This window comes from Osmerus mordax, chromosome 14 (assembly GCF_038355195.1).
Source record: "Osmerus mordax isolate fOsmMor3 chromosome 14, fOsmMor3.pri, whole genome shotgun sequence".
In the NCBI taxonomy this organism is placed as follows: Eukaryota; Metazoa; Chordata; class Actinopteri; order Osmeriformes; family Osmeridae; genus Osmerus; species Osmerus mordax.
This window is the reverse complement of record NC_090063.1, coordinates 2,784,407-2,801,185: the sequence shown is the minus strand read 5'-3', so window position 1 is coordinate 2,801,185 and position 16,779 is coordinate 2,784,407. Positions and strand designations below refer to the sequence as shown.

The 16,779-nt window shown below is 42.0% G+C and overlaps 3 protein-coding genes across 6 annotated transcripts; 2 read left to right on the top strand and 1 right to left on the bottom strand.

The window, feature by feature from the left end:
* Positions 1 to 238: 238 nt before the first annotated feature.
* surf1 (SURF1 cytochrome c oxidase assembly factor) lies at positions 239 to 5,664 on the bottom strand. Its single transcript, XM_067250222.1, has 9 exons — positions 5,531 to 5,664; positions 5,321 to 5,381; positions 4,965 to 5,092; positions 1,767 to 1,849; positions 1,473 to 1,664; positions 1,136 to 1,208; positions 852 to 1,014; positions 620 to 701; positions 239 to 427 (listed from the first exon to the last, which is right to left on the bottom strand). Exons 1-9 carry the CDS (start codon positions 5,588 to 5,590, stop codon positions 361 to 363), a joined length of 909 nt encoding a protein of 302 aa, XP_067106323.1. The 5' UTR covers positions 5,591 to 5,664; the 3' UTR covers positions 239 to 360.
* A 106-nt stretch (positions 5,665 to 5,770) lies between these two features.
* On the top strand, positions 5,771 to 7,714 carry surf6 (surfeit 6). Its single transcript, XM_067250769.1, has 5 exons — positions 5,771 to 6,094; positions 6,213 to 6,449; positions 6,526 to 6,608; positions 6,721 to 6,942; positions 7,079 to 7,714. Exons 1-5 carry the CDS (start codon positions 6,001 to 6,003, stop codon positions 7,553 to 7,555), a joined length of 1,113 nt encoding a protein of 370 aa, XP_067106870.1. The 5' UTR covers positions 5,771 to 6,000; the 3' UTR covers positions 7,556 to 7,714.
* Positions 7,715 to 8,291: 577 nt separating this feature from the next.
* kyat1 (kynurenine aminotransferase 1) lies at positions 8,292 to 15,750 on the top strand. 4 transcript variants are annotated; one of them, XM_067249733.1, is made up of 14 exons: positions 8,292 to 8,459; positions 8,552 to 8,634; positions 8,761 to 8,819; positions 8,912 to 9,059; positions 9,161 to 9,310; positions 9,443 to 9,529; positions 9,655 to 9,777; positions 9,938 to 10,058; positions 10,210 to 10,286; positions 11,243 to 11,332; positions 14,585 to 14,771; positions 14,870 to 14,946; positions 15,073 to 15,159; positions 15,243 to 15,750. In XM_067249733.1, exons 2-14 carry the CDS (start codon positions 8,572 to 8,574, stop codon positions 15,300 to 15,302), a joined length of 1,329 nt encoding a protein of 442 aa, XP_067105834.1. In that variant the 5' UTR covers positions 8,292 to 8,459; positions 8,552 to 8,571; the 3' UTR covers positions 15,303 to 15,750. The 4 variants fall into 4 exon arrangements, with proteins under 4 accessions (XP_067105834.1, XP_067105835.1, XP_067105837.1 ...); XM_067249734.1 differs by having other exon boundaries at positions 8,534 to 8,634; XM_067249736.1 differs by lacking the exon at positions 8,552 to 8,634.
* Positions 15,751 to 16,779: the final 1,029 nt, after the last annotated feature.

Sequence of the window (16,779 nt, the reverse complement as noted above, 5' to 3'; positions counted from 1 at the left end):
CAAAAACAAATAAAAATTATTTTAACCGTCGCAATGTGGGGGGTCTGAGACAGCCGAATGGTTAAAAGAAAATGCGTCACTTTGTTTTTGTATGCGGTAAAGTTGTCGCAATACGATGGTGGGTCACAATGACTGATGGGTCACAATGACTCGAAGATAACACAAGGGTTAAAATGTGATTTGGTGATGTTTCACAATGTTAAGAGCCGGAGAATGCACTTTCAAGCAAAACAAGAAGTTTGTGATTCACGATACATTTATTGACAGTATTTCACAACTTTTCACATAAAACCAACTTCTTGATGAGGTGTAGAGCTTCAGAAGTGATTGAAGTAAACCAACATGAGCCAGATTGGGCATTTATAGCTTGATCTTTTTGATGAACTTTATGTACCACATGTAAGAGGTAGCTGTACAAAGGCCATACCTGGGAAAAGGAAACCATTACAAAATGAGGACTTGGATTATTGTCAGACTTTTGCTACATGTCTGTCTATAGGGTGGACAATTGCCCATCCAAACTTTAAGATGCATTTAAATACTGTAGAACTGTATTCAATTTGCCTCAAGCTGAAGGAAGGGGTTCATTATCAACTGCACATTGATGAATCTCCCGTACCATGTCATGATGTACTGCATGTGTTCGTTCCTCAGCGTGACTCTTGTCTGTCCTCCTATTGGGCCTCCAGGAATGGTACTGGCTGAAAGTACACATGCCACCAGGTAAAGATTTACACATTGTGTTTCTGATATAACATGCTCAGTTCCCCATTGGTTATATAACCAATATATTACAATCAAATATACAAATAATGAAATCAATGACTGGTTGGTAACAAAGCCAGACCTACCCAGGTCGGAATCAATGAAGATGGGTTCTGCACCCGTGACTGAAGACATGGCCTCCAGGTCCCGGTAGTGCCAGCTGTTCCGCTCCACATTATTTTGAGGCACGAAGGGCTTACGGGGTTCTGTCAACCTCACCACCCCCACCACCTCCACCTCATCATTCACCTGGAGAGTAAAGAGAAAGTCCATACAAGTCAGCCATTAACATGGGATGCAACATAATAGATTTTGCAGAGGTACAGGAATAGTTGAATTGATGGGGCGAGAACGTTTTATTTTTTTGGACCTGTCCCTTTGTCCTGGTCTCAGGTCTGATCTTTTTCCTCGGTACATATCCTCTGTTGACAAGGATTGTGATCCTGTTGGATTGAATAATGTAGAAAATGAATCCACTCATACAATGGACAGGGGTGCCGTATAGGGGGTAAAAGTTAGGAAATTCCATGGGTTCCTGACTGACAGCAATACAAAACTTTTTATTAATGATGTTAGGGTAAGATAGGAGTTCACTCCCTAATCGTAAGTGTCAACTAGTAACAACCAAGTAACTAACTACACGAGTCATGAGAAAATCAAACAAATAATGAATGTACATATGTGTGGTTATAACCATTAATTCCTACCCTAGGTCAGAGCAGTAGAATGGGGTAATGACATTGGCTCCAGTCTCCCCGCTGGATGACAGGGTGCCCGCTTCCCTGGCCTCTTTCTCTGGGTCGACAGGAGAGCGTGGTAGAATGTACATCTCCTGGGAGTGGTTGTAGCGACCTCTCACTTTTACCCTGCGGTACTCCAAGTCCTTCAGCTCCAGGGGACTGGTGGCAGACACAGTGGGGGATAAACAACAGATGGTCAGGCATTATCAAACATGCACAGGGAGAGAAAGTATAATGTGAGTGTTGTAGGCTGAGACTTACTCGATGGGAAGTGGGATGGGTTCAGCTGAGGTAAGGTTTTTCAAATCTGCCATCATCTGCAATTTCCACTGTCGCCGTCTAACCTAGATGATTTTAGAAATTGCATCATTTATCTTTGAACATCTGTGAGGAGTACTCTTAAGGCCTTTTCACACTGAGTCCGAAATGTTCGCACTTTAAAAAATAAATAAGACCTCACGTTATGTCAATCGCGCTTATACACTGCCTCCGAAACTTTCGAACCCGATCCGAAAAAAGTTTGGATCGGGTTCGATTTTCTGCGTTTTCGCATCTATAGCAAAGAGTGTCAATATCAGTTCTTTGTCCATAGCAAATAACTTATATTGACACAAAAAAAATGAATGATGACAACACAGAATAACGTAATCACTAGACTAGTGATCATCAAATCCCTTTTAATAGTTTATTTCACAGACCTAGTCAAGTCTTCCACTTGTTCCACTTGACATGCCATGTGCCAGCCTGTCTCAAGTCCTCCACCATCATCCCTGTGCCCAAAAAGCCAAGGCCAACAGGACATAATGACTACAGACGCGTCGCCCTGACCTGACCAGTTAACATGGCCCTCCACTTCACCCTACAGCACCTGGACTCCCCAGCATCCTACGCCAGGATCCTGTTTGTGGACTTCAGCTCTGCCTTCAATACCATCATCCCCGCCCTGCTTCAGGACAAGCTCTCCCAGCTGAACGTGCCTGATTCCACCTGCAGGTGGATCACAGACTTCCTGTCTGACAGGAAGCAGTGCATTAAGCTGGGAACACAAGTCTCTGACTCCCGGTCCATCAGCACCGGATCACCTCAGGGCTGCGTCCTTTCTCCTCTGCTTTTCTCCCTGTACACCAACAGTTGCACCTCCAGTCATCCGTCCGTCAAACTCCTGAAGTTTGCGGACGACACCACCCTTATTGGGCTCATCTCTGGTGGAGACGAGTCTGATTATAGGTGGGAAGCGGCCAACCTGGTGACCTGGTGCAGCCAGAACAACTTAGAGCTCAATGCTCTTAAGACAGTGGAGATGGTTGTGGACTTCAGGAGGAACACAGCCCCACTCACCCCCATCACCCTGTGTGACTCCCCAGTCAACACTGTGGAGTCCTTCCGCTTCCTGGGCACTATCCTCTCCCAGGACCTCAAGTGGGAACTGAACATCAGCTCCCTCATCAAGAAAGCACAACAGAGGATGTACTTCCTTCGGCAGCTGAAGAAGTTCAACCTGCCAAAGACAATGATGGTGCACTTCTACTCAGCCATCGAGTCCATCCTCACCTCCTCCATCACCGTCTGGTACGCTGCTGCCACTGCCAAGGACAAGAGCAGACTGCAGCGTATCATCCGCACTGCTGAGAAGGTGATTGGCTGCAATCTGCCTGCCCTTGAGGACCTGCACACCTTCGAGGACCCCATTCCTTGTCTGTGCAAACTTTCATGGCGACTGATTCTGAATGAGTGGGGGCTTTGGTTCAGCCCACAATGTCCTGACATGTTGTGTGTGCGTTTCGCCAGGCTTGCGCGTGTCAAGGGAAAGGCTGAGTGTGTGAGAATGTGGAGCGCGCGCGCTGAGGAGCAAGGGGAGACATTTCATTGGAAATATCCGTAGCAATTAGCCAAGAATGCTTTTTTCAAATATTCACAATAAATCAATTTTTCATCTTACAGTCAACTTCTCAGATTTGTGTACTGAACATTCTCAGGAGTCTTCATATGAACTTGTGATTGAATCAGAGTATCAGTTTTTGACCGGCGGATGTGTAAAGCATTATTTTAGCGTTAGCAATAAATTCGAGTTGCTTCATATCAATCATTTTTGGAGATATGAAGTTGCGTTTGAACATGGTAACATGTTGTAGTGTCTTCCACCGATATACCAAGTTTAGTGTTGATATCTCAAAGATTTGACGAGATTTGACCCAAATTCCTTTTTGGTTGCTTTGTTGCCAAGATATAACAGCTAACAACTACTGTATACATGAAAGCAACTCAGCCATTACGCACGACTGAGGTCTGTGAGTGATTGACTGCGTGTCTACAGACTGAGTCCACGGCGCACACTGCCATGGTACCACGCCAGCAGGTGAGACAAAATATTTCCTGAATGTGTCTCATGTGGAGAGCCTCTTCAGATGCGCGGTTGCCCCTTGGCCTCTGAAACTCCTGTAGACACGCGTTGCCAGCATCGTCAAATTCAAAGTTGTCACCCTGGCTGGCTTGTCCCACTTCATGGCGCAGATAGTTGCACAAGATGCAGGTTGCCTTGATGATGCTGTCTGCCAGGTCAGGGTTCACCTCCATTGGCCTTTTGTAAACCCTGAATCTTTGGGGAAAAATGCCGAATGCATTTTCAGAGATGCGACGCGCTCCTGACAGGTGGATGTTGCTTGTCTTCTTCAAGGTGCTTTGCACCGTAGGGTTGGAGACAATACAGTTCAGGCGCAGACGTGACCTCCAATGGGGATGGAACATTCAGGGTCCCACGCTGGAGGGCCTGTCCCAGTGCAGAATCAGCGAAAATGCCTCCGTTGCTGTTCCCACCATAGCTCCCCACATCGATGGCCAGGAAACGGTAATCAGCATCTACTAATGCAAGGAGGACGCTGAAAAAGGTGCCTTTGCAACAAAAAAAAAGAAATAAAGGGAACCTGTGTTTGCAGGGGCCTCGATTTTGACATGCTTCCCATCGAGCCAGTCTATGTTCAGGATCGATTGGTTCAGAATCGATTTTCAATTTCTCAGGATAATTTCTCAGCTCCTTGATAAGGAGGTGAAACTCCTTCCTCTCTGTGCAATCTCAGGATTGGATGGACCCAATATTTCCTATTTCTCCCTTTTTTCTCTCTCTTTTTAATGAAAGAGAGGGCAACAAAACCATCCTCACTGCTTGACGAATCCATTTAGTATTTTTTCGCAAAGGTTTAATAAATACGCATCGGACTTAGTGTGCAAGGTGTCTGTTGGTGACAAATTTTTAGGCTGACGAACAGGGCTGCCAACTCTCACGCATTGGTGCTTTGCAGGAAAATTGTTATTGGCCCCACAAAATACCAAATCTCACTCCAAGGTTTTTGGAAAAGTTGGCAGCTCTGGACGAATACAAAAAAACGCATACGAAAATTTCGGACTCAGTGTGCAGAGGCCTTTATGTTGACTGAAGGTACTTCAAAAGGTAAGGGATCAGACCTGCCACGTCCCAAGCCCAAACGTGGTTGCAGGGATGAGAAGCAAGAACCATTTGAAGAAGAAGTCCTCTCCTTTCTCTGCACTTGCAGCTGTAGAGCTTGACTGTCGTCCCACATGGATCAGTTGTCCTAAATATTGAGACCGGAACAGTGACAAAGCAACGGAATTATGCAACACGGTAACAATGTACAGCACAGGGCTCTCAAATAATTGCAATAAATACAACCAGTTCACACGCTCTCACGCAAGACCTTGTATTTCTCACGCTGAGAAATACAAGAGAGCCCTGCTGGAGCAGTTGTCTCATCAGCAACATTTTGGCAGTAGTATGTGAAATTAACCATTGTCCACTTTACCTTCGGAACATTTGAGAGGCAGTCTAGTCAGTACGAAAGTTCGCTTTAAGTAGATGCGTATCTGCAGAGAATAAAATATATACACATGAATAGGTATAGCCTACATATTTTACCGGGTTAATTGTTCGTTAAATAGTGGAAAGAAACAATCATGTTAGCTAGTCTAATTTCTATGAAAGTGGAATAATTTGATTAACAGTGGTAACTCACCATATTGTTTCTGATTATCCTCTTCGCAGAACATGCAAAGATAAATTGCAGACCGTTCATTTTTACGAAATTGAACACGGTAATCGGCCAAGGCACCGACTACATAACTGACATCTTCATTGCGCAGGGGGAACGTTTACAATGTAACTACATCCTGTCAAACAAATGACGACCTGTAAACCACGCCCACATGATCCTACCCACGTGTGCTTATTTCAGCGAGGAACTTGTCACGCGTTCTGACTTATGTTTATCTTTTGTACAATTATGTTGCAGTCATAAATCCTGTATTTTACTATCGCAGAATAGGGTACTTAGTTAGATTTACTCTGATTTAAGAAAATTGTCTATTATTGTTAGCTTTAAAGCTAGCATAGTAGTGCACACCAGGTGCATTATTTAGCTAGATACATAGGTAGCTAGCTACTGTGGTGTTGTCTGGAAAGTAGCTCAAGTCGTTTTTTTCCGAAATGGCAAGTCTTGCTTCCAAGGACTCCTATGTACAAATGTTAGCCAGTAAAGTGTGTGCTCAACCGAGTAGAGAACCAAGGAATAGGCCATTTGGTAAGTGTTTACTGCCTTTGTTTAGTTGCAAACGCAAACTAGCTTAAGTAATGCTATGTTTATTTGGGGCGGTGTATAAAGTACTCCTTTTACGAGGCTTTTTTTCTTTTCTTCATAGTACCTTTTCGAAGTGGGGGTGATGCTGGTCCTCCTAAGAAGAAGAACAGAGGCAAACAGAAAAACACTCAAGGAAAGCACGTCAATATGAACAAGACACAGCACCAGAAGCCACCACTGATTCCCTTTCAAAAGGCAAAAACAAGCACAGTAAAGAATGGATTTGGGACTAAAGAACAGAATGTCCCTGAACCTAAAGTTCATAATGGTATGAACAGGACACAAAAGAAGCCTGAAGGTAAAGTTGGTGTTTGACAGTTTTCCATTTACTCTATTGACATTGTTTTCTGAGTCATAACTTTATCGCCTTCTAGGTGGAACTACAGGGGCAACATTCTCAACTGTAGATATTCTACGACAGAGGCTCCATGAGAAGATTGAGGAGTCAAGAGGCCAGGTTTGTAACTCAATGGGGCTGTGGAGCACCTAGTAGATGGAGATAAGCTGTTTTTATTTAAAACCCACCATTCCGTAAATTGCAGTCCAAACTCAATTTCTTCAACCACTAGGGAGCAGCTAAAGATCCATCTTCAGAAGCTGTTCAGGCCAAGCGAACCAAGCGGAAGTTGGAGAGAGAACGGAAGAAGAGGAAAAGGAAGGGGTTTCTGATGAAAAAGCTGGCAGAGAAAGCTGGGGAAGAACTTGCTCAGGAGATCAAACAGGAAGACACCCCTGTGGTCACTGCTCCAGTAACTGGCAAGAGGGACGAGACTGCCATCGTTTTTAACAAGGTTTGATTTATTGATTTCTGTTGACAGATTTACTCAAACCAAAATATCAAATTTTTGACCTGTACTAGAAGAAATTACTTCACGCCTTCAAAATATGTGGATGATAAAAATGTTTCTCCATTGTGATCATCAATAGGTGGAAATGGTAGAGGAGGTCTTTGTGAGTAAGGAGCAGAAGAAAAAGGACAAGAAGAAGAGCGTGAAGGGCAACCTGACGCCTCTTACCGGGAAAAACTACAAGCAGCTTCTGGGCCGTGTGGAAGCACGCAAGGCCAAGCTGGAGCACCTAAGAGAGACAAACGAGAAGAAGGCCAAAGTGCTGGAGGAGAAGATGAAATGGACCAACGTTCTGTACAAGGCAGAGGGCCTCAAGATCAAAGATGACGAGAACCTCCTTAGGACCTCCCTGAAGAGGAAGGAGAAGATGCGCTCTCAGAGGAAGATCAAATGGACAGAGCGTAGTGAGACAGTTGTACAGAAGATGCAGCACAGGCAGGACAAGAGACGAAGGAACATCCTGAAGAGAAAGAAGGGTAACGTGGAGAAAAAGAAGGAGAGAGCGCGAAAGAAGGGCAGAGTGCTGCCACAGGATCTGAAGAAGGCTGCCTTGTAAAGAAAGGATGGGTATAGGGCAAGTTAGGGTTATGTAAAACAGACTGTAAATTGTGGATATTATATTCTGTACTGCATAGTCTAGTACCTAGACTGTAGGTGTGATTCATGATGTCACTTTATCGAATAAAATGGGAGACTTGAGTTCCCTTACATTTTCCACACGTGTATACTGTAGCCTACCCTTCATTTAGTATTTTGGTTTTAAATGTCCATTGTCCTGCGGAGGGGCCTATAACACACTTCACTTGTATGTTCCCAGCATACATTGTTGGTGAAATGGGGCAGAATTCACACCAGGCTTATATTTGCATTTTAAACATTCACCTAAACTGTCTCAATACCTATCCTACCATATTATTTAAAACGTTAGATGCTATATGCATACAGTTATGGCTAAAATTATTTTGGCAGACACATTTTGTTAGCTATGTTTGCTGGTTCGGTATTTGTATATAATCTTTTCACAAGTGTCTATGGTATATTGGAAAACAACAATATGCGTGTCATAAGTCAAAGTAGTTAATTAGGTAAGTTAAAAAATATTTAAAGTCCCCTCTTTTATGTATATTTTTGTATGTATGTCACTGCCAAAACGTTTGGCCACGACTGCTGTAAATAATGTCAGCAGGGGTTTTGGGACAGTCTTGGATCGCATGTCCCGCCTCTGCAGGAAGTGCAAAAAAAACAAGGGCGATCAAAGTAAGAAATTAGTGATCATGTGACCTCACAGCTAAAGGATCGCAGTTGAACAGCATTGAGAGTGACGGTGTTGCTTACTTATTGTCAAATAGAGCGAAATGTAACCTAAACGCACTTTTTATAATTCTTGCTTGGCTAAATCCGTAGGATTAGTGGCTCATTGACCTATAACCGGTAGCGGCGAAAAACGAACGGTCTGCAAAGTGAGTAACTCACAGTTAAGTAGTAGGCTACCACAATTGCATGCACGTCCATTCGACATTGCAACCATATAAAGATTGACTTTTATTTCAAGGTGATCTGTCCCGGCCTGGTATGCTAAGAAGAATAGCGAGTCTGTCTGTAAATTGTAAAATAGAAAACGTTGCGAAATTTGAGGTAAGGTAAGGATTGGTGTTATACACCAAGTATGAGGCAATATCCTCAAAAACGACAAACAACTAATCGTAATGGTTTATGACATTTGCATTATGTTAAGGCTCTTTACCTTGCTTTTTATTTCAGTTAAGAATGTCACGCCGTCTCCATGCTCGCAGAATCGAGGGTGTTGACAAAAATATATGGTTTGCATAATATTTCTAAATGCATGTTTTATATATGGTGTTCTGTGACTACCAACAACCTCTGTAATGATTAATTTACTGTTCATTCACAGGGTAGAGTTCACCCAACTCGCCGCCGACTACAAAGCAGTTAATTTAGGACAGGGCTTCCCAGACTTCTCCCCACCAAACTACCTCCAGGAGGCGTTCTGCAAAGCATTGACCGGAGGATGTTCCATGCATCAATACACCCGAGCTTTTGTAAGATAAGTGTTTGCCTGCATGCGCAAGTGACTGATGAAGTAGATTTAAAGAATGAATGAATGAAAAAGATTTACACTGTTTGTGTGCCTCTCTTACAGGGCCACCCCCCATTGGTAAAAATTCTGGCCAAGTTCTTTGGTATGATAGTGGGAAGGGAGGTGGATGCCATGGAGGACATTCTAGTCACTGTAGGGGCGTACCAAGCTCTCTTCTGCACTTTCCAGGCTCTGGTTGACGAGGGAGACGAGGTACAGACAACAACACTTATTCAGGAGTAGCCATAGCCTAATCTCGACTGTCAGGGGCAACTGGAACATAACGAAAGTTGACTCATATTCAGCTACAGAAAAAATGTTGTCTTTCTCCTCGTGGTTTGTCAGGTCATCATCATCGAACCGTTCTTTGACTGCTACCAACCCATGGTTATGATGGCAGGGGGAAAGGCTGTCTATGTTCCGCTAAGGCCAGTGAGTTGTCAAATTGATCAGATGGCAATCATAAAGTTCTCTTCATGAATTTGCTAGATTGTGACCAAACTTCTAATTTATAAAATGAAAAATTTAGAAGTATGATAATGTTTGTTTTCTCCTAGAGAGCTGAAGGAAAGGTTCTGTCTAGTAAAGACTGGGTCCTACCTGCTGAGGAGCTGGCTAGTAAATTCTCTCAGCGTACCAAAGCCATTGTCATCAACACTCCAAACAACCCTCTAGGAAAAGTGAGATAATAATGTTATAGGGTGTGTGTGAGGTATTTGTCTGGTTATATTTGTTTTATGCTATTTGTCTTCACATATTATAGCTCACAGTGTGGGAAATGACAAAGGAAACCTGACCTTCGTCTTGAGGAAAACGTCTCACTGTTTTTGCTACCTACAGGTGTATAAGAGAGAGGAGCTTCAGGTGATAGCTGACCTCTGTATAAAACATGATGTGGTGTGTATCAGTGACGAGGTGTATGAGTGGCTAACCTACGATGGAGCTGAGCATGTCAAGATAGGTCAGATATCACTGATAACATCAAGATTCTTGTAGAAAGCTTTCATATTTTAAACTGACAGGTGTTACAGATGACACTTTGCATCTGTTTGATCTGCATCTCACACTGATGTAACTCTCAGGTTCTATTTGTTTGTTTATTTTTGGCAAAGCCAGTCTCCCAGGAATGTGGGAGAGGACTGTCACTATTGGGAGTGCTGGAAAGAGCTTCAGTGCAACTGGATGGAAGGTAATAAATTAATCTCAGTTTAATCAGAATCAGAATGGGTTTTATTCGCCATGAAAGTTTGCACAGACAAGGAATTTGCTTTGGCAGGAAGGTGCAAACATTAAACATGTAGGAATCTAAAATTTAAATATGAGGACTAACTATACTAAGGGTACATAACTAGCAATACTAAGTGGAATTAGAATTAAAATAAACTATAAAATAAAATATAAGTTGCAGTAATTTACAATATAAAAAAAATATACAAATATTACAGAAAATACAAATGGTACAAGATTGTGTAGTGCAGTGCAAAAAGCAGTGTGTTTTAAGGACATTGAGTCATGAAGTCAGTCAAGTGAACCCTTGGCCTTGTTGAGGAGGCCAACAGCGGAAGGGAAGAAACTGTTTTTGTGGCGTGTGGTATTGGTACCTTCTGCCGGAGGGGAGTGACTGGAACAGGGAGTGACCAGGGTGGGAGGAGTCGGCCACAATCTTCCTCGCTCGCCTCAGGGTCCTCGAGGTGTGCAGGTCCTCGAGGGCAGGCAGATTGCAGCCAATCACCTTCTCAGCAGTGCGGATGATACGCTGCAGCCTGCTCTGGTCCTGGGAGAGGATAGTGCCCAGGAAGCGGAAGGACTCCACAGTGTTGACTGGGGAGTCACATAGGGTGATGGGGGCGAGTGTGGCTGTATTCTTCCTGAAGTCCACAGCCATCTCCACTGTCTTAAGAGCATTGAGCTCTAGGTTGTTCTGGCTGCACCAGGTCACCAGGTTGGCCGCTTCCCACCTATAATCAGACTCGTCTCCACCAGAGATGAGCCCAATGAGGGTGGTGTCGTCCGCAAACTTCAGGAGTTTGACGGACGGATGAGCCGCCGAAGAGATGCACTATAGGTGAAATTGTACAGGTTAATTATAGGGGTAATGTAATATATCAGATTCGGATTGTATGTAATTATTGGCTTGTGTTTCAGGTGGGCTGGGCCATTGGTTCTGGCCACATCTTGAAACACCTGAAGACCGTCCATCAGAACTCTGTGTACCACTGTGCCACCGCTGCTCAGGTTAAATGACTTATTGGGTGTGCTCAAGCCTTCGGCGAGAGCACAACCTTTGTTCTCTCACATATATATTATTATTATTATTTATTTATTTTTTTGCCCCCCTAAAACTCAGTCAATATTTGGCCTACATAGACAACGTAGGTGTCAAAAGTTTTGTCTTGGTAGCGATTGAGTTGCTTCTATTGGAATTTACGTTCCGTTGCATGGTTTAGGCTTAAGTTAAGTTTTTGTGGCGAAAAGTGAAGCTAATTTGCTAGCCACAGTCACTGACGTTACTAACGTCACTGCGTCACTAACGTCACGAAAACACGCATGACTACCTTTGGCAGAACATTCGTTTCGCATCTGTTAACTTGGGGGATAGCTAGGCTAACTATAGCTTTACTGCAAGGCAGCTGCAGAAACGCCACAAGAAAAGAAGCCAGGGTGATAACTATTTACTCATTTTACTTTGTCATATGACACACAATTGTGATGTGTAATGTACAGTATAAGCTGATATTATTAAGGAAGTACATCTACTTTCGGAAACAGTAGTCTACTATTTCACTGAAGTATTAGCATCATGACATTAGCCTGTGTTGCCCGGGCAACACATACTACAGTGGTCTATGATGTAGCGTTATCTGTTTTCAATCGTTAAAATAAACATTCCTCACATATACATTTTCGTTGTAGGATTTATTCTGACATTAGTAAACGATTTGTTGGTGAAATTACCATTACCTGTGGTTTCAAACCAGTGTAGCTCACTGCAACGCTGTAGCTTACGCGAGACACTACAAAAACATCTACACTACACAGCTGTTTAGGAAGTCAAACGGCGACAGAACATGTTCGGCACTCCCCTTACTTAAATCAAAAGTCTATCTAACTACTAACCTGAACTTCATTGCCACAGCCTAAACGTTGTCAATCTGTTCATGAAAATAATTAATTTCATCTTAAACCGTACAACGGAACGTTAAATCCAATTCAACCAACGCAATCGCTACCAAGACGAACACAGCAGTAGTCTAGTACCATCTGCTAACTGAAAATATGCCCCCCAAACGTAAATAAGATTGACATTTATTTAGTGGAAAATCGCTCATTCATAAAAAGCTCACTGGTAGCGATCATTGTCAGTAACAACGCAAAATGCGATATAGCCCTGTGTGGAGAAGCTACCCCGGTAAATTGTACTACTACGGTACAGTAGTACAATTTACGATTTTGCGATTTTCCACTAAATAAATGTCAAGCTTATTTACGTTTTGGGGGGCATATTTTCAGTTAGCAGATGGTACTGTTTGAATCGCGATTCCATCTTCTACTACCGGGTAACGTCGTAGAATAATCTTCAAAGTTCTTTATTAATGAATGAATGCAATGAGTAGGCTAAATGCCTGAAAATATCATAAAAACGGACCCCTGTGCAACTGACACAAGCAAGCACACCCTACAATTTCCCCAGAAATTGTACCCTCTCTAGTTATATTAGTCTAGTTAATATGACATGTTTTTAGACTCATGTTGTTACATTTTACATCTCTCAAATAATGCCAGGAATCTCTGTGTGTATCTGAGTTTCGGTTATCTCAAGAACCGGGCACTCTGCAAAGTTCAAAACTTCGTAGGTGTCCTTTTTATAATCCAGTGGAGTGCAGTGCCGCGATTGACATTGTTCGGGTCAGCATTTCGACATTTTAAAAAACAATCCCCATATTTCATGTGCCTCAACAGGCATCATGGAAACTCATCCCAGCCCCTTCACAGCACCTTCACTGTAATTGGCCCTCTGGTCATCCCTCGCACCATACGCTTCACTAGCGCGTGCACTAGGAGGCTGTATCGGAGGCTGTATGATGGCTTCAGTGAATTTTGTTTCATAATGAACTAATGCAATTAACAAAGGCATTCTCAATGAAATGAAACTAAGCGCTTAACGCACCGGAGTTCGTAGTAAGGAAATTAGGGAAATTCTGTTAGTTATTTAAAAGCAGATTTGCTTTTACAGCCGATCAGCTGCTTTCAAAGGGGTTTGCTGGCTAGCTAACAGAACGACAATATAAAGTGGATATACTTTCAGAATAGATCAGTGAATTTTATTATATAAATGAATGTGTTTACCTGCACATTGCAAATGTACATGCAAGCGCTGTATGGTGAATTAGGTTTACAATTATTACAACTGGCTCAACCATTGGTGGTAAGACAATTAACAGAAAACCAAAATAGTACATTTTTATCAGCACAAAATAAGCAATTTATTATGTAGGAAACAGCAGACGGATGAAGGCTACATAATCAGTTTCATGAATGTAGGCTACCACAGCATTGGCAATTTTACTAGAATAGATGGTGTGGAGGTTGAACAAGTAATTTCAGTTGTGATCTGAGAAATATAGGTACCAAAACCACAGAGAAGAACTGTCATCACCAGCTGCATCATGGGCTCTGCACTATATAATTCCAGACATCTGTGTGTGTCAACGACATAATCACGGGCATTGTGCCCTATCTATAATTACAGGAATCTGTGTGTGTGTGTGTGTGTGTGGGCACTGTGCACTATCTATAGTTCAAGTAATCTGTATTTGTGTGTTTCACAGACATCTTAATCACCAACTGCATCACTGGCACTATGCACTAGTTTTATTAATTTAGCAGCCACTATTATCGAAAGTGATGTACAAGAAGTGAATATACGAAATGCAGATAGTCAAGGAACAGTCTATATTTACTGGCCACATCGCAAAGTAACCACATCTCAGCTACTAGGCACAGACTAGTGAACAAATAAGAACACTACAGTGCAACAATAACATCTCCAATTTCTTAGGTACAGTGTAACTATAACTAATGAAACTAATAATCCCAATTACATTAGCTTGCTAATTAATGTATGGTGAACAAAAATCATGATACTGCAAAAATAACATTGTTAAATCTACTGTAGCATAGAAATATCCAACAAACTTCCTCACGTGTGTGTGTGTGTGGCTGTGTATGTGTGTGCGGGGCAGGGAGTTGTGCGAGGGCATCCTACAAGAAAAAGCGACACAACTCCCTTCAAAAGTTAGCCTTTCTCTCTGTGCCTTTACTGTCAAATTTCACTGAAAGAAACTGTTCAATAAAGCATGAAAAATGTTTTACATGCAATAAAAAAATATATTATTAATTGAATCAACATTATTCAGCACAAAATATGGGGTGGGAATAATTAATCTCCAAGATTTACTGACTTTCAGACACTCTCAATCTCTCCAGGAGGCAGTAGCACAGGGTTTCCAGAGGGAGTATGAGCAGTTTGGGACCCCCGAAAGCTATTTCCAGCAGCTGCCAGATAGGTTGCACCACAAGCGCAGGAAGCTGGCCACGTGTCTGGAGAGCGTGGGGCTGCATCCCATCCTTCCAGAGGGAGGGTATTTCATGATTGCAGACATCTCCTTGATCAGTGAGTATCTTTTCCGAAAATCTACTGTATCACTTTCCAAGAGGGTTATTTTCTTATACAAATGATCCGATTTCAGCTTTATTGCTGTTTTTGTGTAGAGGTTGACTTCAATGACCCAAACACTCAAAATGAGCCTCATGACTACAGATTTGTGAAGTGGCTGATCAAAGAGAAGGTAAAGAAGAGCAGATGCTAAAGCTTGGATTCAGTCTGATCAACATGATGATGTTAAGATAAATGTAATTCCCATATACAGTAGATATATACAGTATATAATGTATGTCTCGTTTAAATTTCGTAGGGTTTGGCGACAATTCCTGTTTCAGCTTTCTATAGCCCGGAGCATCGTGAAGATTTTCAAAACTACATCAGGTTTTGCTTTGTCAAGGTGAACATTTGATAATATAAAGCATTTAAAATAAAATTAAAAAATCTCTGTACCCGTCCCTCTCACATGCCTCTCTCCCACAGGAGGACTCTACTTTAAATGCTGCTGAGGACATTTTAAGGAAGTGGAGTGATGGAAAGTGAAAAATCTATTAAAAAGCATCCACTTACAGCCACCTGTAACTGGCATTGTCTAGCCTTGCATAGTACCCTTGCTAGGTAGCTCAGCTTAATCCGTCCTCAGGAAAATCTTCAGCACTATCTCTGTTGGACAAATGTATATGTTTTGTGCATCAGGTCTGTTGAATTGTTATTATTTAAAAAAAATCATAATGGGAAATTATTTCGGATAAAATGACAAATCGTTCTACTTTGCTGTATTGCTGTCTAAGTGCTCTCGAGTTGCTGGGACATAATTGGTCCCAAGAAATACTGGTCTGATCATGTGATGTAGCTTAAATGTTGTTTTAATTCATTATTATGCACTAGTGGCGATTTAAGACCCTTTTTAGGAGTGCTCAAGCACCCCTACATTTCATCTCAGCTCCCCTAAAAATAATAATAATAAATATTATCATTGTTTATTATCATTTGATGCTGGTAGTTCATGAGGAAAGGGACATCCTTAGTTTTTTCATTCATTCAATATGGTGGCACATATACACAGCATTTTACCCGTGCTTCCCAACTTTACAATTGGCTCTGGAACCAATGGTCACTCCTAATGCCTTAACCTCACAGCCAATCAGAGGCAGAGTGGGGAGAGGTTTACAGACCCATCTTACTATGGAAGCAAATTGTTACCAAAATTCAAATGAAAATGCATTTCCAGAAATGCATTTGCATTTTAAGAATGTGGCTGCATTATTTGACTCATAAATGAAATTAGTCATCAATCATCCTATTTGCATTTTAATTTTCTTCTTCAATAGTGCTCAATCTTTCACTTAATTAAAATGAAAAAGAAATAGACATTTGAGGTTTAATTTTCAAAACATGCCCCAGCAAATAGATACCAAAATTCAATTTGAAATGTAAAATGTGAAAATTAATTTAACATTTTACACGGGAAAAGGCCTGCGGAGAAGGAGAGAATCAGGTCATTTTTCAGAATAAAACATCTTTCAGACTCTGATCATCAATTAAAAGGAAATAATGTTATTAATTCTTTTTTGTGCGGCCCAGTACGAAATGACCCACGGACCGGTGGGCACCGGTTGGGGAATGCTGCTCTAAAGACCCGGCAATTCAATCAATTTCCCGGCACATTTGCAATGTAATGCAATGCAGATGTGCACACCGCCCCCTACCGAACAAGATGGGTAGCTCGGTCAGCAGGGAGCTGAAGAAGAGCGGCTACTGACGTCACTCTGCTGCGCCGCTCAGAATGCTTTTTCGTTCATTTTGCATTTCTGCAAATGCATTTGAATTGTGGTCACGATTTTGCAGCCACGTTCTTAAAATGAAAATGCATTTCTGGAAATGCATTTGAATTGTGGTCACGATTTTGCAGCCACGTTCTTAAAATGAAAATGCATTTCTGGAAATGCATTTTAATTTTCACATTTTACATTTCAAATTGAATTTTGGTATCTATTTGCTGGGGCATGTTTTGAAAATT

What these genes read in the sequence shown, in the direction of transcription:
- surf1 (XM_067250222.1), bottom strand. Translation starts at nt 5,590, where the DNA reads ATGAACGGTCTGCAATTTATCTTTGCATGTTCTGCGAAGAGGATAATC. An exon ending in GGATAATCAGAAACAATATG is followed by an intron (nt 5,382 to 5,530) that starts GTGAGTTACCAC and finishes TATTCTCTGCAG; the next exon opens with ATACGCATCTACTTAAAGCG. An exon ending in GCCTCTCAAATGTTCCGAAG is followed by an intron (nt 5,093 to 5,320) that starts GTAAAGTGGACA and finishes CTCAATATTTAG; the next exon opens with GACAACTGATCCATGTGGGA.
- surf6 (XM_067250769.1), top strand. Translation starts at nt 6,001, where the DNA reads ATGGCAAGTCTTGCTTCCAAGGACTCCTATGTACAAATGTTAGCCAGT. An exon ending in GACACAAAAGAAGCCTGAAG is followed by an intron (nt 6,450 to 6,525) that starts GTAAAGTTGGTG and finishes ATCGCCTTCTAG; the next exon opens with GTGGAACTACAGGGGCAACA. An exon ending in TTGAGGAGTCAAGAGGCCAG is followed by an intron (nt 6,609 to 6,720) that starts GTTTGTAACTCA and finishes TTCAACCACTAG; the next exon opens with GGAGCAGCTAAAGATCCATC.
- kyat1 (XM_067249733.1), top strand. Translation starts at nt 8,572, where the DNA reads ATGCTAAGAAGAATAGCGAGTCTGTCTGTAAATTGTAAAATAGAAAAC. An exon ending in TGGTTGACGAGGGAGACGAG is followed by an intron (nt 9,311 to 9,442) that starts GTACAGACAACA and finishes GTGGTTTGTCAG; the next exon opens with GTCATCATCATCGAACCGTT. An exon ending in TCAGGTTTTGCTTTGTCAAG is followed by an intron (nt 15,160 to 15,242) that starts GTGAACATTTGA and finishes TCTCTCCCACAG; the next exon opens with GAGGACTCTACTTTAAATGC.